The sequence below is a fragment of the Apis mellifera genome, linkage group LG8, assembly GCF_003254395.2.
Source record: "Apis mellifera strain DH4 linkage group LG8, Amel_HAv3.1, whole genome shotgun sequence".
Taxonomy (NCBI): domain Eukaryota; kingdom Metazoa; phylum Arthropoda; class Insecta; order Hymenoptera; family Apidae; genus Apis; species Apis mellifera.
Genome location: NC_037645.1, coordinates 1,914,860 through 1,939,721, shown reverse-complemented (window position 1 = coordinate 1,939,721; position 24,862 = coordinate 1,914,860). Strand labels below are relative to the sequence as shown.

General features: G+C 24.2%; 3 protein-coding genes across 8 annotated transcripts; 2 read left to right on the top strand and 1 right to left on the bottom strand.

The window, feature by feature from the left end:
- Positions 1-3,073: 3,073 nt before the first annotated feature.
- Positions 3,074-20,657, bottom strand: LOC411841 (synembryn). 3 transcript variants are annotated; one of them, XM_006558865.3, is made up of 11 exons: positions 20,546-20,657; positions 6,721-6,821; positions 5,444-5,630; positions 5,236-5,375; positions 4,893-5,002; positions 4,333-4,783; positions 4,014-4,260; positions 3,793-3,937; positions 3,550-3,700; positions 3,353-3,472; positions 3,074-3,271 (listed from the first exon to the last, which is right to left on the bottom strand). In XM_006558865.3, the coding sequence occupies exons 3-11, from the start codon at positions 5,519-5,521 to the stop codon at positions 3,145-3,147; spliced, it is 1,569 nt and encodes a 522-aa protein (XP_006558928.1). In that variant the 5' UTR covers positions 5,522-5,630; positions 6,721-6,821; positions 20,546-20,657; the 3' UTR covers positions 3,074-3,144. The 3 variants fall into 3 exon arrangements, with proteins under 3 accessions (XP_006558928.1, XP_006558927.1, XP_395308.3); XM_006558864.3 differs by lacking the exon at positions 20,546-20,657 and adding an exon at positions 6,925-7,074; XM_395308.6 differs by lacking the exon at positions 20,546-20,657 and having other exon boundaries at positions 6,721-6,905.
- Positions 12,339-15,738, top strand: LOC410107 (broad-complex core protein isoforms 1/2/3/4/5). Of its 2 annotated transcripts, XM_006558862.3 has the most exons (4): positions 12,339-13,244; positions 13,933-14,914; positions 15,012-15,134; positions 15,297-15,738. In XM_006558862.3, exons 2-4 carry the CDS (start codon positions 13,957-13,959, stop codon positions 15,566-15,568), a joined length of 1,353 nt encoding a protein of 450 aa, XP_006558925.1. In that variant the 5' UTR covers positions 12,339-13,244; positions 13,933-13,956; the 3' UTR covers positions 15,569-15,738. The 2 variants fall into 2 exon arrangements, with proteins under 2 accessions (XP_006558925.1, XP_393594.3); XM_393594.6 differs by having other exon boundaries at positions 15,012-15,738.
- A 674-nt stretch (positions 20,658-21,331) lies between the features above and the next one.
- On the top strand, positions 21,332-23,740 carry LOC726572 (leucine-rich repeat-containing protein 15). 3 transcript variants are annotated; one of them, XM_016913676.2, is made up of 5 exons: positions 21,332-21,459; positions 21,525-21,720; positions 21,853-21,947; positions 22,096-22,218; positions 22,643-23,740. In XM_016913676.2, the coding sequence occupies exons 3-5, from the start codon at positions 21,930-21,932 to the stop codon at positions 23,705-23,707; spliced, it is 1,206 nt and encodes a 401-aa protein (XP_016769165.1). In that variant the 5' UTR covers positions 21,332-21,459; positions 21,525-21,720; positions 21,853-21,929; the 3' UTR covers positions 23,708-23,740. The 3 variants fall into 3 exon arrangements, with proteins under 3 accessions (XP_016769165.1, XP_006558930.1, XP_006558929.1); XM_006558867.3 differs by having other exon boundaries at positions 21,345-21,720; positions 22,643-22,793; positions 23,049-23,740; XM_006558866.3 differs by having other exon boundaries at positions 21,345-21,720; positions 22,643-22,976; positions 23,049-23,740.
- The last annotated feature ends 1,122 nt before the right edge of the window (positions 23,741-24,862 follow it).

Genomic DNA, 24,862 nt, shown 5'->3' with positions numbered 1-24,862 from the left:
GTTCCCGTGATCTCTTTGAGTGTTTTTTCACTTTTTCAACGATGAATCGAAACTTCAATGTTTTAATAACGAGATACCTCTTGTTTGAAGCGACACCTAGCATATTAGATTAGGAGACAATTGAAAAACGTCCATGAAGCAAACTAGAAAAAAAAAGTTCTTCTATGGAGAAATATTGTACATTCGTTAACAGCGAAAAATTATATATCCGAATAAGATGATTCTTGATTTATGTGGCTCGGCGTTCCTTGAACTGAAATTGTATTTCTTTCGTTTTACCATTTTCATGCTTTTTCGAGCCAAAAATCATAAAAATCTTGAAGAGAACTGAATTAAATATAAATGACAAAAGATAGAGACTTCGAGTGAGAATGTTGTTTCAAGCAATAGATTAAGAAATTGTAGAAGAATAATATGCTCTTTCAATGTGCAATGTTACAATAACATATTATGTTTATAGTTTATAATTTATTATCTATAAGCTATAATATTAGAATAGTGGCTAATAATGTTTTATGCAATTAAGAAAACATCTTTCATTTAAATATTTCTTCATTTATTGTTTCAATTTCTGTTAGGGAAATATATTTTTAATGGAAATTATTTTTAAGTATAATTTATCTGATATAAAATATTTCGATTTCTATCTTAATTTTGTTTGTAATTATTTATACTTCTTCAAAATTTATTCATTGATTATCAAATCTTGTACCTGGAAATGGTATTTCTGAGAAAAAAAATATTCTAGTCATAAAGGGTTCAAAAAGCTTAAATTTTTCTTTTAAACTATTCTTTTAAACTTATTCTTTTAAACTATAATAGATTATCAAAACTTGTACAGTCTTTCTTGCTATCGCGGAGAACATTAGAAGATTTGTTTATTTTTAGAAAAATTTGACAAATCTATGAATTCAGATCTGTCTTGGATCTGAATTGTTTACGAGCTTCTATGAACAATTTTATAAGAAAAAAAAATATCTTCATATAAAAGAAAAACAAATCAAAACTTCTCCTAAATAGCGAGAGAAATAAGGTGATAAATATTGTTAACTATCCATTGCAAAGTAACAAAACAAAAAAATGGAAAAGAACGCCGAGCCACCAATATATGGAATTTCTATATATTGAAATTAAATAAGAAACAATATCTTTCAAGATAAGATTTAATGTGACATGATATCTATTCAGATATTGCGAATATGTTTTAAACAGGAGAATTAAAAAGTCAAAAAATAAAAAAAGAAAGAAAGGAAAGAAGAAAGAAATACATACTAGAAGTGAAAAAAAAAATAAAAATAATGAGGAGCAAAGAAATAAGTAAATTCAAGAATAGTTCGTTATACGTAAACCATGTTTTCCTGAGACTTCCATTGGTATTTTTTATTAGACTATTCGCAAAAATGGGATGGATTTTAAGAGAGAAAAAATGTTCCGACATATTGCTTAAATAATTCAAAACTGTGTAAACTGTATAAAAAGTATAGTACAAGATGAGAGAAAAATGCTAAAAATGCAATATGAAAAAAAGCGTGTATTCCAAATATATTTTTTATATATGCTAATGAGATGCCAAGGAGCATGGTCACGTTATAAACGTTTAAAAAAATAACAATATTATATTATTTAGCGCGAATTACGCGTACAGTTATATGTAAAAAAAATTTGCACAGGCATAGGCATATTATCGATTATGTAATCGATTGTCGGTCTCCCTTTCCTATTCAGCCTTTAGATAAAATATATATGAATATATACGTATATGTGTATAAATACATATATTGAATTTACACATATATGTATATTCGTTTCTCTTTATTAAGTCCTTCAAACGAGAAAGAAAAAAGAAAAAAAAGAGTGATATCTTTGATGATTCTAATTTTAATCCCTCCTTGCATCTTCATCCGAATTTCCCCAAAGTTTGTTAAACTTAGACACATCTTACACACACACACACACACACACACACACACACACACACACACACACACACACACACACACACACACGCACGCACACACAGTGTTACTATGTATGTGTGTGTGCGTATGTGTGTGTGAATATTATGCACAATATGCATATGTATGCATATATATATATGTATCTCTTCTTTCATTTAAATGGGGATTTTCACTTATTATTATATTATTATTACTACTATTATTATTAATATTTTTTCTCTTTCTTTTTTTCCTTTTTTCTTCTCTACGTCAGTACCTACTAAATTTTTGGTTTCATTTTTATATGAAATATTCAAATTTATGGTATTATACGTATACACATCTATATACACTTTTACAAACAACAATAAAATAAAATAAAAAATAAAACGAAAATAAAATATTTTAATCTACGTACTATATTAATATTATGTATTTAAAGATATGTGGAGAACATTTGCTACTTATATATTTGTCAGATGTAAGCGTGCGCTATGTTTGGAAAAGTATCTTCACGGGCGAAACTGGGGAAAGGAGAGCAAATTATTGTTGCTATTGCTATGAAAATTTTTTAGTTTTTTGTAATGATATTGAATATAATTATTGAGTTGACTCTTTTCATTTTGAAATCGCATGAATAATATTATTTTTAAAGGAAGCCTTTAAAAATAAACCTTTTATACCTTGTCAATTCCCCCAACTTCGTTGCGTCCCGTGTGGAACACATTTCCAAACAAAAAAGAAAAAAAAAAAGTTACTCAACTAATGCAGTTCTTTGAAACATGTAGGAAACATATGTTTTTGTCTGCGTATAGGCTGCAAAATGCAATAATAAATATATTGTGATGCTCACGAAAGCACATAACATAAAATTATAATGTTTAAAATATTTCATGTGATTTTGGAAACTGTTATATTTTTTATTTCCTGCCAATTGTTTAATTTGTAATGTTGTTCTTTGTTCTTTTTTCAATAAAGTAAGCAAACCAACTTTATTGGCGTTTTGAATTTTTTTGTAATCATCACATTTTTTTTATCAATTTGAAATTTTTTCTAGCAATTTTAGCTTTCATCAGTTGGATTTTTTGGATTATGCGAAAATTAGATGATAATGGATACCAGATATAAAAATAAAATACATTTCACATAAGTACTTTTATTTTGTATTTGTGCTTACATACAATTTTATATACAAATATTTCAACATTCAATCAGAATCAGAGTCTCGATGATTATATTGTTGCTTTGGTAGCTCCTCTTGTAATTCCAAGACATGTTCAATTGGTTTTGGCTTTCCATCATCTCCAATTCTACAAGGCTGTACCACACCTTCCCTAATATAATAAAATTGATTTTAAGTTTGCATGAAATATAAATTAAGTATATCATATCTATAAATAAATAATTATATGAACCTTGTTAACTTATCAACAAGACCAATGAGTTGTAAGGCTTCGTATTCTTTTTGTTCCTCACTCATTCCTTCTAAAGGATTAGGTTTTGGATGTTCAAAACAGCCAGTTACTGGATTAATTCTTTGATATAAATACAGATTTTATTAAAATTATAATATAATTAATTATTAGAATCTTAATTGAAGAAAAATACTTACTGTTCCTTATGCTTCAAGTATTCTTCAGTTTCACTATCTTCTGATTCAGAAGAATAAGCAGGTTGAATTTTTTTATTTGGTCCCAATAATCCTTTGTTTGCAAACATTCCAGCAGCATTTCCATATCCCGTATATTTTACCATACGAGTAACTAAAAACAATAATAATTTACGAACAAATAATTTTATTTTAAAAATAAATTTAAAAAATTTTTTTTATATTTTATTAAATATTTGCAGTCACCATTTTCTTTACAGAGTATGAATAAAAACTCGGCAACGAGATCTCGTAACTCTATCAAAGGAGAAGTTAATAATTTACACAACTTCGCCCTCAAAGTAGTTCCTTCTTCTGGGCGATGCATTACATCTTTTAAAGGAGGTAAAATCTAAAAAAAAAAAAAAAAAAAAAAAAAAATAATTTGTGCGATAAATTTAAGTATTTTTAAATAAAAAAATTTTAACCTGTAGCCTTGTATATTTTCGAATCAATCTCTCTGCTTTAACCATTCTAATAAAAGCAGTAACAATTGGACTCAAATTCCCTATTAAATCATCTTTACAATTTAGTCTTCTATCTAAAAATTTTAATAAAACAAATACCGCACTCATATCCATATTTTGGAACACTTGTTTATGTTTCTCTTTGGTAGGAGATATTATTTCTGAATAACAATTATATGGCATCACAGTTAATAAATTTGCAATGTTGCTGAAATAGAAATTAATATAAAATAATAATAAGATAATGTATATATTTGATATTTTAAGAGATAATAAATACCTTTGAAGATCATTGTCTTTCTTGGATTTGAATAATAATAATTTATTCAAAATTGAAACTAAATTTTTACTTTTTTCTCCTGTTGTATTGTCTGAATTTATATATAAATTAAATAATGCTTTTAAAATTTCACATACTAATATTGCATTATCTTCTTTAATAAAATATAATTTATCTTGTTCACATTGAATACATATATTTTTTAACATTTTTATGAAACATTCATCTCCATTCAATTCTGTTTTAACAACTTGTCTAGTGGAAATGTTTAAAGCAGTAATTAGAAATACAATTCTTGTATCAAATAACATTATTTCATATGGAATTTTTTCATTGTATTTTCTTATACGGTCAATTAGACATGGTAAACAATGTGTTTTTGGTAATAATTCTTGAACTTTTATACTATTAAATATTAAATTACACAGTAATTTAAGAGCTTCAATATTAACTACAAAATAAAGAAGAATTAAAAAAATTATATATTATTACAAGTTAGAAGTTAAAAGTTATATTTATTATAATACTTTATTTATAATGCTTAAATACATTATTCTTACCATTGCTATAGGTGCGTAGATTTATATTTATGTCCCTTAGAGCTGCATTATTTAATATAATACCTAATCTTTCGTCTGTGATTAATTCGTTTAACTTTGTTTTGTCTCTGCTACGTTAATGGAGAAAAACAATAGAATTACTTAATAATAATAGCAAAAGCTAGGTCTACATTTAAAGCAATAACACAAAGTGGTGTCAGAAAAGTTTTAATGCTTTGCTAAAAATAAAAATGTATTTATTGAATAAAGTTTTTTTTTTTATAAACTCAATATGTATAAGTCAAAATATAAAATTACACAATGATAGCTTATATAAATATACATAATCACATTATAATGTTACCTAAGTATCCGCAAAGTGGATAAACAATTATAATGAAGAGATGATTGTGAATTGTCTGATAGACAATGAAACAATGTTTCCCATAATTTTTCACGTAATTGATCATTATTGAGTTCTTCAAATACTGTTCGGTTTCCATACTAAAATAGCAGAAAATCAATTTATATTATGAATTTTTTATAAAAATCTTTAAAGCATTTAAACTTACATTTTCCTGAAAGACAATAATATTTTTTGAAAATTCATCGCCCGAGTCTGAAATTATTTTTTGCACTAACGCATCCATGTTAGTATTAACATAATATAGAATTGAAAAATTGGCACTTAGAACAACACAGGGGCAAAGGGAATATTCCACTTTACTCAACGATATTCTGTGCTATATGATCTTATATCTGTTTATAAACATAAGATTTTTAATCAATAGGCGTATTTATTTTTATATTAACTTTTTAATTTTACACAGTATATTTCTAAAAATTCAATAAAAATTAAATTGAAAATATTTAAACACTGTTTTGCACACAAATTAAGTCATTATAATAAAATAACCTAAATAAGTAAACGCCATCTAGAGAAAACTCATAGTAATAAAAAACATCTAAAATCAAACTTAAATTAATTAAATTTTGTTTATAATTATATTTTTTTCATTTTTGAGATTTAAATTTTATTTGTATAATTTTTTATTTACATTTTTTATATACAAATTTAAATATTTATATTAAACGATAGAAAGAACTTTAATTTTTGAGTTGATAACTGGTTTAATACTACTTGAACATTTTGTTAAAGTTAAAATTAATCATCAAATCATGATTTTGTCAAATAAATTTTTTTTGAATTTTTATGAAAGTAAATTGGTTTTAGAATTATAAATAAAGATTTTTAATTTTTTGATATTATTTAAACTTACAAAATTAAAAATTTAAATGAAATATTGGAATTTTTTATAAATAAAAAGATTTAATTTAAATCTCAATTAAATAATCTCAAATTATCTAATAATTAAAATAAAGGAAATAAATATAATAATATTTAAAATACATCTTTTTATTAAAAAATGTAATGTATGAGTTATAAAATATTCTAATATCAATATCATTTTCAGAGAGTCATTTCTAAATAAATAGATTATATATAATTGATATGTAAAAATGTCGATTGATCCTTATTTATTAAATTAACATTATAAATAAGCATTTAAATAGCTATTAATGCAAATTTAAATTGTTTATAATTTAATAAATAAATCAAATATATTACGTTGTATAATAAATATTATTTTTTACTAATACACTTTAATTATTTATGATATTCTCATTAATATTATTTATATAATATCATTAATAATTTATATATATAATTCACTTTATAATTATAGTTCCTAATAATTATATTCCAATTATATGCTAATTCTATTGATTATTAAAGTTAGCAAAGCTTAAATTGCAACGCTTTTTCAAAAAAAGAAAATGATCTGACCTTTCTCACAGAAGTTAGTTATATTCCCTTAAGGTGGCAGAAGAGATCCCTATTACTCATAATCCATGATGCCTCTGGCAATATTTTATCGAAGATTGACCCTGTAACACATATAAGATCCGTTTCTAGTGGAATTGAAAACTCGATGGAAGGGCGTGGAACTTAAAAAGAAACAGGTTTCTATTCGCGGAGGTTTCTATTTACCGGCCGTCGACTCCGTGGTCGATGCTCCGATAATCTGGTTCAACAACTTTCTTCTTCGCATACAAAACAAGTTGGGTATTTCTTTGACCTCCTTGTATGTGCGCGTGCGCATGCGGATTACATCACATTCTTGTAATCGCATGCTCACCAAGTTTTTTCGCCGGAGAGACGCCATAATGCATAAAAACGTATCGAGAGAAATGATAGTATTAGGGAAATTATACATTGGCGTAGAATTGTTAAATTATAAAACTAAGTAAAAACTTTCATTAAAACTCTAATTACTTTATTTTATATTTTTTCATTTATAATATAAAATAATAATATGTAGATAAAATTTTTTATAATTTACATGATTTTGTATAGGATTTTTTATTAATTTTTTTTAATCGCTAAAAATGATTTCTATTGAAAATATGTACATAATCTTTCTTTTTATCTTAAAAATTTATAAAATAGATTTCTGATTATCAAAAATTGAAAAATGAAAAATCATTGTTTAAACAAATTCTTTTTCATTATATGCTGTTTTTATTATTTCATATATTTGCAGTTTTCTTTACATCTGAAATTCTCCGTCACTTAGATTATTTTGAGATTATTTTTGATTGTGGTTTGTAATGAAAATAACGGTTGAAGACAAAGATTGAAGGGAAAAAAAAATAAAAAAAGAAAGAGATAATATTTAATCGCATTAAATGCACATTGTATGTAGTGAAGAAAAGAGCAGCGATATAACAGGTGTGTTACACAGGAAACACATTGATATTGTCAAGCTCCTTAAAGATATACCGCCATAAAAATTCATTCGTTTCTGGCAGGCATAAAGAAGGGCTTGGTAGAATAGAGGAACAATGACCTTGAAGAGTAGGGTTGTCTAACGGGTGAGAATAGTGCGTTCATAGATGCGTAAATTATGCGTCATTTTTTAAATAAAACGTAGTATTTTTGTTTTTTTTCTTTTTTCTTAAAAAGATATTGAATTACTGCTAATTTTGATGAAATTTGTTTAAATTTACAAAATAACAGATTTATTTTTATTATATTTAATTGCAAATTATAATTGAATTATAGATTTATAACGTTGAATAATTATTAATTTAGTGAAGTAATTAAATATAGTTTTTATTATTAATTTTAGTGATGATGAATGATGGATTATAAACAATAATTCTAAATAAATAATTTACAAAATTTAAAAGTTAAAAGTTTATAAAAAAAAATTATAAAAATGCATATAATATAAAAAGTACATATAGATGGATATTGCTATGAATATTGATAAAATGTTATTTGAATATTTTGATTGGTAAAAGTCAGACTTTAGACTTAGTTTTTCCGAAATTGTACGAAAGTTGAGAGGGCAAGAAAATATATATGCACATGTGTTGCGTATAATAAGCCTGCGGTAGATGCACTTTTGGGAAATCATGCATATACGTGGCAACATCGCACAGCGGGCTCACATTCCACGTGGTCAGGACCGGTTTGCGGGTGTCGACCCACTGACACTCTACACAGATAAACCTTGGCCCTACATGTAGAGTACACCTTACTTATGTTTCTTTTTATTGCAACACTAGAAACATTTTTTTACTAATTCATAGAATTGTAATCCATGATCCATAGAATTAGACGATCAAAATGATTATTTAGTCATATAATAATAAAATTTTATATATAAGTTATAAATTTTATACATAGCTCATAAAGTTAAAAAAATAAAAGTTAAAATTAGAATGAAATATTCGCGTATAATGAATATTATTACTAGAAAATTAGAAATTTAGAAAAAATAAAATCCAATTACAATTACAAATAATACATTATATAAATGTACAAGAATAATTGATTTATACATTAACGCTTCATATAAATACACATAAAAAGAACTTGGCGTGCATTGCAAGGCCATTGACCGGAGGGATTCCTGATCGATGATCGGCTACCTGCTGATACATTGTTCCCTATACAATAGCAAAAGTATTGTCGGTCTAGTAGAAACCCTCTGGCATCAAGTGCAATTATTCCATGTAACAGTGCATTTTGTTCCTACTATTCAAGATGTGCTTTGCCTTGTGGTATAACCATTCATTACAACTACCGAGTGTAACGCCTCCCCATTCACTTGTGCGCATAGACCTCTTAGCATAATTCTATGTATATCTTCTTTTCTTAAAACATGATGAAATTTATATTATCAAAAAAAAAAAAAATTATTCTAAATTGTTACTTTTTAATAATTTTAAAATTATAATAGTAAAATCAAAAAAATTAATAAAGATATGAAAATACAAAAGAATTATTTTATAATATTTAATATTTTTTTATTAATTGAAATTTGATGAAATTAAATCATAAATATAATTAAATATATTTATATAGTATCTTTTACAAATTAAAAATTTTTTTTTGTTTTGCTCAGATGATTGAAACAAAATTTTAAAATGATTTTCTAAAAAAATTAGGAGGACAAGAAGCACATGTAAAGAGAAACAGGTTTCTCATAGGAATTGAAAAGCCGCTTACATCCATTTTTTTTTAGACCAAATCAGCTTAAATCCATGTAAAACTCTCAATTTTAGAGAATTTAATATATTTGTATTAATATGTATGTATTTTTTCTATATATTTTAAATAGGATTCATATATCTAAGAAATTATCTATTTTATTTTTAATAAATATTATTAATTATAATAATATTATAATATTATAAGAGTGTATAAATAAAAGTATTTATAATATTAACATTATTTAATATTATTATAAAATTGAATTAACTATTTATAGAATTACTATTTTCTGTTTTTTTTTTCATTTTTATGGTTATTAATAAAATATGCAAGAATACAAAATCAAGAATTCTATATTATCTGTAAAGGCGATAAGCAAACAGTTAATATCCCTCTATCATCGCTTTGCCCAGATAGATAATGTGCAACGTTGCTATACTTATCACTAATAGATTTTCTTTATTGTCTATACTTTTTCTTTTTTCATTTGAAAATCATTAATATTCCTTTTAAAGACTTCGTGGAAATGCACGCAACCCAAAGCTTTTCGCTTGTCTTACATTTTTTTAGTGAAAATCTGGTCGTCCTGAGACAAGAGGGAGCAAGCTGCTGCTAAATCTGGAACTCGACTGGATGTTCTATTAAATAGAACTGCGATATGTTCAAAAAATCTCATGCACACATTCTATAATAATTCCATATTCTATAATTTCAATTTAATTCACAATATTCATTATTATTATTTATATTTTAAGTTTATTAATTTAATAATAATTAGATAATTTAATTATTTAAATTAAAATAATTAACAATATATATAATAATATAAATATCAAATAATATATAAATAAGTACATATAAAATAATATTTTAAATATTTTCTTTCAGATTGTTCATATTTAAAATGCAATGTATATTGCAGTTTTATAAATATATATAATATTATAATAAATATAAAAATTTAATTTTCAATGTGAAAACAATTTAACTGAAACCGTCATATTCATTCGTTGAATATGGAATTTTTTCAATGGCGCAACAGTATACAAGGATTCACCTTAACAGCTTCGTACTCCCCTCTTTTTCTTCGACCAAAAGTCTCATTCGATGGCACACTCACTTACACATTTACATCTTCTAATCATATTCGTGTGAAACTGTGCATGCGAGCACACAAGAAAATGATTTTCTTTTATCATGATCTGTTTTTATCGTCTCTGCTTCTTTTTTTACTATACGAACTAATCAAGATAAAATGGGAATTAAACAACATATTTTCGACTTGTTTTTAATACGCCATTTCGCAAACTTTGGTAAATAGAAAACGATGCTACGTCTATGTGCGTTAATACATAAAAACAAGGGCGGAAAATTAACTGGTAAGTTCTTTTATTTGTCTTTCATTCAATCTTTTAATTTATTTCTTATTTATATTCATTATTATAACAATTTTTATCTTATTATCATAATAATTTTAAATTTTTTTATAATATTGCAAAAAAATTAAAAAATTTGTATAAAATAGGAAAAAAAATGAAAGACACAATATCAATTATAATAAAAAAAAATTATTTGATTTTCGTAATCATGAGAAAAATTTTATAAGATTTTATATGAAAATTGAATATGATCATTGTTAGGGCGTGGTAGCAATTTTTGAAAACATATATAAATTTTTATTTTTTATCACATGTATATGATAAAAAACATTAATAATTAAAGAAATAAAATAAGAATAATGATCAGAATAATGAAGACCATTCTTAAATTTGTAATATCTATTTAAAGTTTATGTTTGTAATATTTGTAATATCTATTAAAACTAATTATTTTATTTACATATATATTTTAAAAAAAATCTTTTACTTTGATTACAATTTATATATATATATATATGTATTAAAAAATTTTCAAAATGTGCAGAGCATTATATAATTTTTTAATTGCTTTATAAAATTATTCTGCATATTAATATTTTGAATAATTATATAATGTGATTCTCTAATTATATGATTTTCTAAATCATTTTGAATCATATCAATATTTATAGGATTTTTAAAAGTTTATTTATGAAAAATCTATTTTAGAAAAAAATTACAATAAAAATATTAAAAAAAAAAGTGATAAAAATTATAATCATAATTTTAATAGAATAAAGAAATTAAACCGTTGCTCAAAAACTTGGGATAAAAAGAAAATCTAATGCTATGCTGATATGCGAGTAAAAGACGTGGGTGTACACACACGGCGCCATATAAATATATATATATATATACGCTTATACATGCAAGTATGCACTAGTTGCATATGTATGTGTCGTACCCCGCAGGATATTGGCCTAGACGTAGCGTGATTGGCCGATCGTGCAACCAGGGACGATGGTGTCTGTGCAAGTCTCCTTGTGCGACTAGTCAATGGCGTAACTTTAGTATCTGTGCATTTTTTTAATTTGAATTTATATAACTTGAATATTATAACAAATAAATTTAAATTAAATGCTCTCAATAATATAGTATCATGTAAAAAAAACAATTTTATTTAAACAAATTTAAAAACTAATATGATAATATAATAGATTTAGAATTAGATTAGAAAATTGCAAGTCATTATCAATAGACTATCATAATTTATATATTTATATAATTATATATATTAATATAATTATTATTTATATAAAAACTATTTATATAAAAACTAATAATAATAATAATTACATTTAATAATAATTATTATTATAATAAAATAATATAAATGATTATTATAATTATCTATCTAAGAGATAGATTTAATTTCTTAAAATTTCTTAAAATTTCTTAAAATTTATAGAATCTGTAAAAGTTAAACTTTCTAAAAATTCCCTCAAATATTAATTTTCTTAAATTTTCTTATCAATAGACCACAGTTTATGCGCTGATAATCTGCTCATTAAATAAATGCACTAATCGCTTAACTATTTCTTTAAAGGTCAAAATTATGTACTTATTTACTCACAAACCGTTTTCAGATATCGTTCATTTATTGCTAATGTCTTTCATTCATTACTAACATAAGGTTTTAAAATTCTAACCGAAATATTTCGCATAAAGAGTTGCCAGTTACGCCACTGGGCACACACAGCAATGGCGATAGTATACGAATACACACGTACGACCACCCCTATGCAAGAAGAGCCATGGCCATGACCAGCTCGGTTTAGTGCGTCTTCTACTCACAACTCGTCAGTGGTCGCCGAGTAGGCCGTGGGAGAGGGTTCTTATTCGTATTATAATTTTATTTTGCTGCGGGTGTGCACTGATACTGTTATTATTATCATCATTTGGCTACTTAAATCTTAAAAGGAAATAACGTAACAATTACGAAAACAAACCTCAATGAAGATAACCAAATATTGGATAATAAAAATTCTGAGAGTAATAAAAACATTGGATAGCAATAGAAAATAGACTAAAACGGAAATATAGAAAACGAAGATAAAAGTTTTTGTGAATTGTGCTTTTATAAATGAGACTTTCTAAGATTTATTTATAAAAAAAGGATTACCAATTTATGAAAATTAAAGAGATGTGAAAAGATTCATTTTAATCAGCAGTTTCGCGCATATATGCGCCCTCATACGTCATGCGCAGTTACTAAGGGTTGGATTCTCGCGGCAACATTTTTGTAGGCTGGTTCGACGGAATTGAGTGACGAATACGAGTGCACACACATGTTAACTTAATCATATATCTCCTAGCATACTCGGCGGCCATTTGAACAGCTTCGTCATACGGTGCCAGCTTTTTCAAAAGGGAGAACCGGGTTGACAAGTAAGTTTTCGCTATATTATATGAGTATTTTAGATTCGCGTCAATTTTTTTTTTTTATTTTTTTTTCTATTAGAAATTTATTATAATGTTATACATTGTATTTATAATTGTATATAGTAATAGATTAGAATATATTATGTGGAAATATAAAATAATAAAAAAATAAGAAAATATTTTCATGTTTGATTTATATTACTTTATATAATTTATAAATATTGATTAATTAATAAAATGTAATAATAATTTATTTTGCTTATTTATTTACAAATTATTTTTTAACTCATATTTATTAAAATTTAATTTATGTATTACAAAAGAATTGATATTATTGTTCGAATTTTAAATTTTGTATATGTATTTTACGCATAACATGCGTTTTGCACATGCGCATATGTACTTTTTATTAAATGAAGATAGTTACACTGAATGACTCATATTTTATGAAATTATGCTATATAAATTTCACTTCTAATTAATTTAATAGTTAGAAAATGATTAAAAAATACAAATATTTAAAACATTCAAATAATTATTTGTAAACTTTTGGATTCAAATTTTTACTTTTTTATATGATATGATTTCAAAATCTATCTATTCAAAATCTTAACAAATGTGTTAAAGTCAAATATAGAACATACATATTTATTAATAATTTAATCTTATTATTATAATTTGTTTATTTTTTTAGATTCTGTTTTACTAATTGATCGAAATGGCGAGTACTTCACAACAATATTGTCTGCGCTGGAACAATCATCGCTCTAATTTATTAACAATGTTTGATAAGTTATTGCAAAACGAGGCATTTACTGACGTGACTTTGGCAGTTGATGAAGGTGCATCTGTTAAATGCCACAAAATGGTTTTAGCGGCATGTTCCTCTTATTTTCAAACTCTATTTATTGATTTACCATGCAAGCATCCAATTGTAGTATTAAAAGACGTGAAATACTCTGATATTAAAGCTATCTTAGAATATATGTATCGAGGTGAAGTAAATGTGGCTCAAGAACAATTAGCTGGTTTATTAAAAGTCGCAGAAGTATTAAAAGTGAAGGGATTGGTTGAAGAAAATAACTCTCAAAGTCATCAAGAAGAAGTGGAAACATCTATGTCTCCTCCGCCAGCCATAAGTACCAGTACAACCAGTAGTGCAGCTCATAGTAGTGGACATATATCTCCACCGCATTCTACAGGGACCACGTATAATATTTACGGCAAATCACCAATTGATCGAAATAGCCGGTTAGCGCTACCAATGTGGCCTTTATCAAGATTTCCTATTACTCATTCCAGTTCGAGCCACCAGACAACATCACATCAACACTCCCCCATCTTAACCGGATCTTATGACAATGGTTTTGAAACTTCCCCATTGAAACGCAAGAAACTCTTGAATATATTAATGAATAGAGACACACCGATTCTTAGAACGGTTCTCGGTCAAGGTCATGCAGATAGTTCACAGGGGATTCCTCTCTTACATCCAGATAGTCAAGAAACTCAATTTAGAATTAACAGTAACGGTTCATCAAATGAAAATGATAGACGCAGTAATGTAGATATAGTTCATGGAGAATCTGCACATAGTCCTTATACCGATGTTTCTATAATGGATGAAGATGATAAGCAATCATCGCCACAATCATATGCTCCGGATGTTAAACCAGGTAAGAAAAATAGATTTATATAAATTTCAAATTCTTGAATTACAAAGAAGTCATATATATACGAATATAAAATATAACGAACTATTTTTTATCGAAGAAATGATCAACTATGTACCAGTTCAAAAGCCAGAATGGAAACGATATAAACAATATACAAGAAATGATATCATGTCTGCGATTGAGGCAGTACGCTCGGGAATGAGTGCTTTGCAAGCAGCACGTAAGTATGGAGTACCCTCTCGAACTCTCTATGATAAAGTGAAAAAATTAGGGATTACAACGTCACGGCCATTTAAGCGTGGCTCAAATGGTAGTGGCGCTTGTTTCCCTTATGGAATCGGTGGTAATTCAAATGGCAATATCTACAGCGGCGCACTTTCAGAAAACGAAAATGAAAATAGTAGCGTGATAGAGGATGCTGGGCCTATTCTTGATACATGTAAATCAAGAGATAGTCCTGTGGATCTAAAGATTCTAGATACTACTCGTTGTACATCTAGCCCCTCAGTACATTCCGTGAAAGAACAAAGTAACGAATATCAGGTTGAAGATCTTTCTGTAAGTCGTAAGACAGATATTCGTGTGATAGTCCCGCCAACATCAGTAATTAAAAGCGAAGAAAATATGGTTTCCAATTTTTGCAGTCACGATTAACTTAGATATATTTTTTTATTTTTCATTATTACCAGTGTGTTCATTTGACAACAACTAAACGTACTATTTATCGGTTAATTAAATCACAAACAAATTTTTTATAAAATTTTTAATAATTTAAGAATACCAATTTAGAAAAAATTACATACAGATATTTATAGTGTTCAGTAAATCAAAAATTTTTATTATTTGAATTATATAGAAGTCAACTCGACCAAGATCAATTATTTGATTTCTAAAATTTGATTTCTAAATGATTCATTTAATGATATTTTTTTGTTTTATGGAACACGATGCTTTCTGATATAATTGAAAGCCAGTGTCGCAATAGATTAATGAAGCGATATAATAGAAGAAAAATGCAGTTAAATGAAAGCTAATTAAATCAGTGTTTAATAAATGACTCAGGGATAGTTGATTCTTGCAATAAATAAAAAAAAAACAATAAACCATAAAATATATATATATATATATATATATATTTGTAAAAATTGCGGTAAAAATCATCGATATATGAGGTTTTTAAATCCTCTTCTCGGACTACCTTACACAAGACTGATTTATATGTTATGGATTCAAGAGACTGAAGTAATTGATTGTGTTCCAAAATTGTTAAAGTTTAATGCTAAAGATCACAGAAAATATTACTTTCCCGATTTATAATAATATTCTATATATTATAAACTTACAAATATATAATATTTATTGTTTGAGAGTTGTTGAAAGAAAAGAAAATCACAAATCATCAAGAAAAGAAATTATTCATATTTAAATATTTAATGAAATTGATCATATATATTTTTTCATGTTTATAATTAATTATAATTAATATATGATCTTTTGCAAAAATATGCGAAATATTTTCGAAATCGCATTAAACTTTAAATATTTTTGAATCAATGTACGAATATGCATGTTTTTTTTTAAATTAATTTTAATCATTGTGATTCAATATTTTCATTTTTTTCATTTTGCAATCTATCTAGTTATACTATTTTAGAATCTTAATTGATTTGTTTAGATTATAATGTCGCGTAAGAAAAAAGAAAAAAAAGAGTGTATATTATTTTAAACATTTTGTTTTTAATTCTTTTTTTTTTTTTTTTAATTTCTTATTTTTAGCATTAAATGCTATCAATAAAATATTATTATATATACGAAATATATATAATCTATGAAAGAACAAAAAAAAAAGAAAAAAAGAGGTTAAAGAGTTATACAATTCAAATTTCATGTTATTGACTGAAGATATCACTGTTAACTTGTTACTAATTATAAGATTACATTATCGTTACTGATCAATGGCCCTGGGATACAGCTGCAATATTGCTCAATATTAATGCATAATAATTACACATAATAGAACGAACTACCTCATTGTACAACGAACAATATTGTTCATTATTAACGTTAAGACTGATAGAACCGAATCTGCGTTACCAATTTGATAAAATCGTGTGTTTTATTTTACAACGTGTGTTTTATGTATGTATACACAACAAAAGAATATATATATATATAGAGCATATATATATATGTGTATATATATATATATATATATATATATATATATGTATGTATAAATCTATTTAAATTATATATTATATATATATATATATATATTATATATATACATCTATATATTATATATACATATAAACTATAAAAATTATATTATGAACAGATATAAATTTTAATAGTAGTTTTAAGCATAAAAGTTACAATTTCCTTAAATAATATGGTCGATCATGGCTGGATATAACAATTTATAAAATAATCTGATTATAGACAATTTATTTACTATAAAAAATAGAATTAATTATAATTTTCTATTTTCTCTATAAATTGATATATTGAATTTTAATCATTTGCTCTTGAAACATCATCAAACAAAAAAAACATCAAACAACAAATATTTTTTTTAAATTTTATTGAATTATAAAACTGATTATTTATCTATCCATTTATGCTGTTTACTTTTGCAAAATGATATATTTACAAATATATCATTTTGATAATCATCTATTTGAAATCAATGTTTTATTAATTTGAAATAATTTTTAAATTAATTTAGAAATTTTTTTTTAATACATCAATTTTTATCAAAACATATATGATATATTAATTATATTGAATGAATGATACATAATGTCTATTTTTGGTTTTAAAATATTAATTAAAGTTGAACAGTTATGTTTATTAAATAATTGAATTAATTTAAATCATTATAAATGAAATTTGATCTTTAAATACTAATACAAATTTAAATATATTCAATAAAATATCTTTATTGAATTATTAGTTTGAACATTTATATATATAATTAGTTTCAAGCATTTGATGTTTCTTGTAATTGCATTTAAAATAAGTTATTAAATGTGTTCAATATTACTAAATATTTATCATATAACAGAAAAGAAAGATTCTTAAAATATAAAGACAATATAAAATTTTCATAGTTAATAGTTACAAACTGAAAAGTTATTAAATTCATATACTTTCTTTTAAAAATTGATACCAGTCACCATAAGATCTCATTTTAAAAAGTACAAACAGAAGTAAAAATAAAAAGAGTAAAAAATTTTATTCAGTTTTCTATACAGTGAAATTTGTTCATAATAAAAATATAAGACTTTTACTATTGTTCTTTTATTTTTTTTCCATGAAAACTCATTGTTCATTGTTTTTAATTATATTGCTATCTGGACAGATTTCACTGTGCCATTATACATAAAAATACTCACCAATAAGTACAAAGTAAAACTGTCTTGAAATTGCATTATTTAAATGAATTTCACTTGAATATCTTTTTTTATTCTATATAATTTTCTTTTATTGAAGAATGTAAATGAAATTTAAATTATTTTCATGAGATTCATATAAGATTCAGATGAAACAGAAATTCCATGATAGTTTTTTAGATATTTAAAACAATAGTTTTATAATAGAATTATAATGTACCTGTAATCCAGCGATTTTTAACCTTTTTTATTTCATTGCACATAAACAAAATTCTATAATACAAATATAATCCAAAAAATTTAGTATATTTTTTTATTGATAACAAAAACTATACATTTTTTATTAAATGATAAAATTATTGCAATAAAATGAAAATAAAATAACTATTTTTTTTATTATTAAAAAAATTTTATTTAACTTTTAAAAAATTTTTTTAAAATTTCATTTACTTATGATAATTTATAATAAAAATATAATATAATAATCAAGATTATTTAAAACAATAGTTATTTATTTTTTTTTTTTTTTTTGATTTATGTATATGAGATATTTTAAAAGATGTTAAACATAATGGTTGAAAATCGCTGTTGCAAATTAATCGCAATGCGATTATGAAATAAAATAATACTATAATGTTTTATATTCTGATCGAAATTTCGCTTTAAAAAAACTGACTACATCGTAATTCTTGTTATTTTTGGATAAAATTAAATTTTTTACTATTTGATATAAATAAATGAATGTTATTATCTTATTACTCTCTATTGATTTCATATCCAAATAGAATTTTTGATATAAATTGTTTTTTATAAATAAATAAAATTTGATTTTAATGATCAGGATGCAAAGCATATATACAAAAATGACTGATTATAATAAACATGAGTGATTAAATTTGTGAAAAAAGCTATTTTCTCACAGATTTAATGATGAGATTTTTTTTAAATGACTTTGTTATGAAATATAAACAGTAAAAAAATAATTAAACAAACCTTAATGATATTAAAAAAAATAAAAGAAAATTAATTTGTAGTTAGTTGCAGCATAGTTAATCATTTTACTATTATTAAAAGTGAATAATTTGGATTGATAATGAATTAGATTTTAATCATGTGAATACATATTAATTTTTATCTATTTTTTTAAAATCAAGAATTAGAATCCATTCTTTTTTTTTCATTACATATGTTTCACAGAAAGTAATTGAGAAAAATTTTATTCAAATCTGTGAGAAAATAACTTTTTGATAAATTCAAAAGTTAATGCCATATTATGTTATTAATATCATAATCATATTATTAAAAAGAAATAAAATTAAAAAATAGATATAAATATAATAAAAGATATATAGTGTGCCTAAATAAGCAAATAGTTCAATCTAATTACAATTAAAGAAATATAAAGTTTAAAAATAAATACTCAAACTGAAAAATATTTAAAAGATTATAGAAATATAAAAATAATATATTTGAAACAAAAAGAGAAAATATATATAATATTAAAATAGAAGGTGCTCAAAAACATATCAAATAAATTTCAAAATCTATATAAAGAATCCATAAATTAATAAAAAATATTGAACTTAGTAATAGAGAAGAAAATAGAAAACAAAGATATTAACAAATCATTATAAAATTGCGAAAATTTTTAAATGGACCAAACTTAATAAAATGATCTAGCGTTGAAAATTGTGTTTTTATATGTATATAATATAAATCTTAATTATAATGTAAACGCAATTATTGATGCCTTATAAAAATTAAAAATTTTAATTATATTAATCAGATTAAGATTGTATATAATTATGATTTTAAAAAAATTGAGGAGAGGAAGGAAAAGTTGCCTTTTGCTTATCGTATATAAATTTAATATCGTATTATTTTTTAAGACTGATTTTTTTTTGAACTTTTGGAACTTTTCATGAGAATAACTAAACACATAGATATGCATGTGTATGCATATACACACACACATACATAAAAAACTTGCACTTTTAATTAATTATAAGTTTTTATGTTTTACATTTTTCGCCACATAATATGAGATTTCTATAATGTGGATCTATGTTACTAAAATTGTATACAAGTTTGTTAAATATATTATCGTAAAAAATTTATAAGAAATTGTTTGTCTTTTTATACGAATAGATGTTTTTTATTTAATAATAAACCGGTGAATTTTTAATAATTGAAAAAATTCAATAAAAATTTATTTATTTATTAAAAATTTATTTACCTTTTCGATTGATCTTCATAATATATAAGGATGCAATTATAATCACGAATAAAATTTCAATTAGATCACGAAGTAAGCAATCATTGTGAAAATAAACAATAATATATATTATAATTACATAAAACAAGATTTTAGTATATGACTTTACTTCATATCTCTATATAATATTCTTTATTTTATATTATTTTATAATAATATCAATCACAATCACTATAATATCATTCTTCTTATATATCACTATATATATCACTATCTTCTATCATTCTTATAAACAGTGTACAATATTTTCATACTTTAAATTTCTCGATTACGATTATATTATATAATAATATAAATTATACAATAATTTACGATTTGATTATTGGTTTTCATCGTTTTGATGAATCGTTTCATTATATTTTGATTTACAGTTTCTTTTTTATCTTAGTTTATTTTTAAAATATTTTACTAGTGAGAAATATTTTACTAGTGAGTAAAGTGAAGTAGTACAGGAAAAAATTAGAAAAAATATAGAACAATTACAAAAAAATAAAAAAAATCAAAAAGAAAAAGAAATTCAAAAGTAATAATAAATAAAAAAAAATGAGAAAAAGATAAGCAAAATCAACAAAGTGAGATAAATTAATAATAATAAAAAAAAAAAGATTATAAAATTAGAGATACGAAAGAAAAAGATCACAAAGAAATCAAAGAAATCAGAAAAAGATAATAAAAATCAGATAATCATAAGGAAGATCAAAATATTAGAAAATAAAAATAGATAAAAAAAATTAAAAAAAAAATCATAGAGAAATAGAATTAATTGGAAAGAATTAGAGAAAAATAGAGAGAAACAGAAATAGAATTATCAATGCATCAACTTTTGTAATTATCAACAATCAAAAACCTATGTCAGACTATGTCAGATTTCCTAGGTCAGTACGCTTCATTCTGGTTATGCCGCACTACAGTTCTGTACCTCTAATAAGTCTTATTCCAGACTACGCGCACGGAGAGAATAATTATGGGCTTGCGCAGATCGTTCAATGGGGGTGGGGGTAGTTGGCTAAGGAGAAATAAAGCCCAGAGCCCAGCCGGTGAATGCGGCCACGGATTGCGAAATTTTCCTGGTCTATTTCGTTCTCCCGGTTAATGGTAGAATCTCCATCCGAGTCAATTTGCTTCTTCTTGTAGTGGTAAGCTTTTATAAGCTTTTATATTTCTTTTTCACCCTCAATCTCAGTGATATATAAAATAAATAAACGAATTTAATAAATTCAATTTAAGATATGTCGAAATATTTTTTTCTAAGACTTAACATTTTTCAGAATACATTGGAACATCGACAGCTACTTGCGACGTTTTCCTGGATGCTGAGGCATGCGCCCTAAAAACTTTGGAATTGATGTATTGCAGAGCGCAGGTACAAATAAGACAATTCGCGTGTATATGCAATCATATTCGCATTTTCTATATGCATGACATTTACATATTTGAAAAAAAATTCTGTTTTGTAACTTCATTTCTTTTATTTTATATCTTTTATTTATTTATTTATTATTTTTTTATAGATCTGCATTTATTACCTGCTGTGGATAGTGACGTTGAGTTTAAAATTTACTTTAGAACAAGAAACTACTACCGCAAAAAATTGGGATTGCTCTGCAGAATGTATTTGTCTTTCTCCGAAACAGGTAAAAATATTTTATACAAAATGATACAAAATAGAAAAAGATATAAAATGAAAAATATAATTATATTGTATTTTTAAAAAGCAATAAAAATCATAAGAATTAATATTTAAAAAAATTGATAAAAAACTTTAAACTAACTTTATAAAAAAAAATAATTTTAATTAGAAACTTTACAGAACTATATAATATAATATGTTATTAATATGTTATTATTTTATATATAAATATTTTAATACAATTTTAAAAATTAGTAAACATGAATTAGTTAGATAGTTAAAATTGTAAGAAAAAAGAATTATGAGAAATTAATTAGCTATATAAACAAGATATAATTATATAATAATTTATTAATGAAGATTTTTTTAATATTTTTTTATATTTTTTTTAATAACAAAAGCATTATTGAATTAAATCAATTTTACAGGTTCTCTGCAATACAGGTGGGCTAAAAGATATTCCCACCCAACAGTTACCTCAAACAATAGAGGAACTTTCCTTAACAAAGAACAATTTTCCAATAATAAAAGGAGATGCATTTGCTGGCTTAAAACTATTACGGAAACTAACGATGGATGGTAATAATATATCGACAATACGTCCGTTCGCATTTCGAGGTTTAAATAAATTGCGCGAACTTTCTATTCAGCACACACCTTTACCATTCATCGAAAAATTTTCGTTCGCAACTTTACAAAACGTATCAGTATTATTATTGGCAAATAATAAAATACGATATATCGAGGGTTATTCATTTGCCGGTACATCCAACATTCGTGTAATACTATTGAGCAATAACCCATTACTCAGAATCCAGAGTCATGCATTTTCAGGTGTAACAAATATAGTTCGCTTAATATTTCCGTCAGGAATAAGAACTATTGAACCAGATGCATTCGATGGCTTACAACATGTTGGACTTTTAAAATTAACTTATATGGACTTGTCTTCCCTGCAATCTTATACATTCCGTGGCTTATCCTATGTGCACTCATTGAATATTCAGGAAAGTGACTTGGGCATCGTTGAGAAGGACGCCTTCACTGGACTTGCTCATGTTGATAGACTGAATATATTAAATAACAAAATCGATCTAATCGAAAAATTGTTTCTACGATATGAAAATAGTATAGAAATGTTGAGATTTCATGGAAATCATGTTTTAGAGGCACCTCATCATGCCAAAGACATTAATTTAGAAGTGAGCTCTATTAGCGCTATCGATAACCATTTTCCTTGTGACTGTCAGGCTCACAATGTATTAGAAAGCGATTTTGTCAATGGAACTATTACCGAGTTTCAGAAAAAGAATTATTGTATTTCTCCAATTGAATACAATGGAAAACCAATGAACTTTGTAGATTTTGGCCTAATTGCCAAATGTCACGATAATGTCGTCCAAGATAATCTGGGTTCTGGAGTTGTTGGAATTTTTACACTGCCAATCACTTTGTTTCTCATTCTTTTATTCTCCATGAATTTCTTTCAGTAGATTAAGATTTATAAGATTCAGATGCATATCGTTGAAATATAGGAATATTAATTGGTGGGAACAGTTTTAGCTGTTTTTATGATTTAGTTTAAGATATAAAATTTAATACCATATTATTAATTTGTTATTCTTATAAATTGTCGAATTTAAAAGTGAAAAATGAAACAACAATTAATTTCTTGAAATTATTAATCTCTTCGATAAAATCATCGATTTTAGTTCAACAATCGTTAAACATTAATTATTAATTAATAATTATATAATAAAATTATTTATATATAATTATTATATTATATAATAAATTATTATATAATTAAATAATAACTGACATATCGAAGAGATTAGTAATATTTAATATATTTGATATAATATACATCCTAATATTTTTTAGTGCTTGAATGAAAATTTTTGACACATTTTTTTTTATTTTAAATTATTTTCATATATATATAATATAAAACATTGATATAATATAAATAACCTATAATTAAATTTTTTTCAATCTTATTTTATACAAAACAAAGTAACGACTATAATAATAGCAATTTTAATAAATGTTTAATATTGTTGCACTTCTATCATATGAAATCATTGTCAAGAAACTTTTTCCATTTGATTATTATACTCGTACAATTTTAAACATACTATGAGCTTTAATATATCTATCTAGCAAAATTGCATTAATTTCAAATTTATTCTATAAATTATAGAAACGAATTCACAAATAAATGATTTGTTCATTAAATTATTTTTAACCTATCCCTTAAATTATTTTTAATCTAATTTGAAGATTTATCACAAAAGCATCTTTAAAAAATACATTTTCAACAATTTTGATTGTAGATTTTTTTTTTTTTAAATTTAAACCAATGTCAATTTTTTACAATTTTCATATCATTTCACTTATATATGTATACTCATATAGGAAATTATTTTCTTAATTGTTTTTTGAAATATTTGTTAATAATATTTATAATATAATATAATTGTTAAAATAATATAGTATGTTTATTTCGAGTATGTTAATTATATTAAGAAAATTTTGTTAAATGTTTTATATGATGTAATTTTTTATTATCTTTGATTGTATAAAAACAACTAGAATTAAATAATTTATATTAACAATAATGAAAGTATGTAGACAATATAAGAATA

Coding starts and splice junctions, on each gene's coding strand:
- LOC411841 (XM_006558865.3), bottom strand. CDS start 5,521: ATGGATGCGTTAGTGCAAAAAATAATTTCAGACTCGGGCGATGAATTT. Junction 3,938..4,013: donor GAAAATATACAAGGCTACAG/GTTAAAATTTTT, acceptor TTTTTTTTTTAG/ATTTTACCTCCTTTAAAAGA. Junction 3,701..3,792: donor CATACTCTGTAAAGAAAATG/GTGACTGCAAAT, acceptor TATTGTTTTTAG/TTACTCGTATGGTAAAATAT.
- LOC410107 (XM_393594.6), top strand. CDS start 13,957: ATGGCGAGTACTTCACAACAATATTGTCTGCGCTGGAACAATCATCGC. Junction 14,915..15,011: donor TGCTCCGGATGTTAAACCAG/GTAAGAAAAATA, acceptor TTTTTATCGAAG/AAATGATCAACTATGTACCA.
- LOC726572 (XM_016913676.2), top strand. Junction 22,219..22,642: donor TTTGTCTTTCTCCGAAACAG/GTAAAAATATTT, acceptor TCAATTTTACAG/GTTCTCTGCAATACAGGTGG.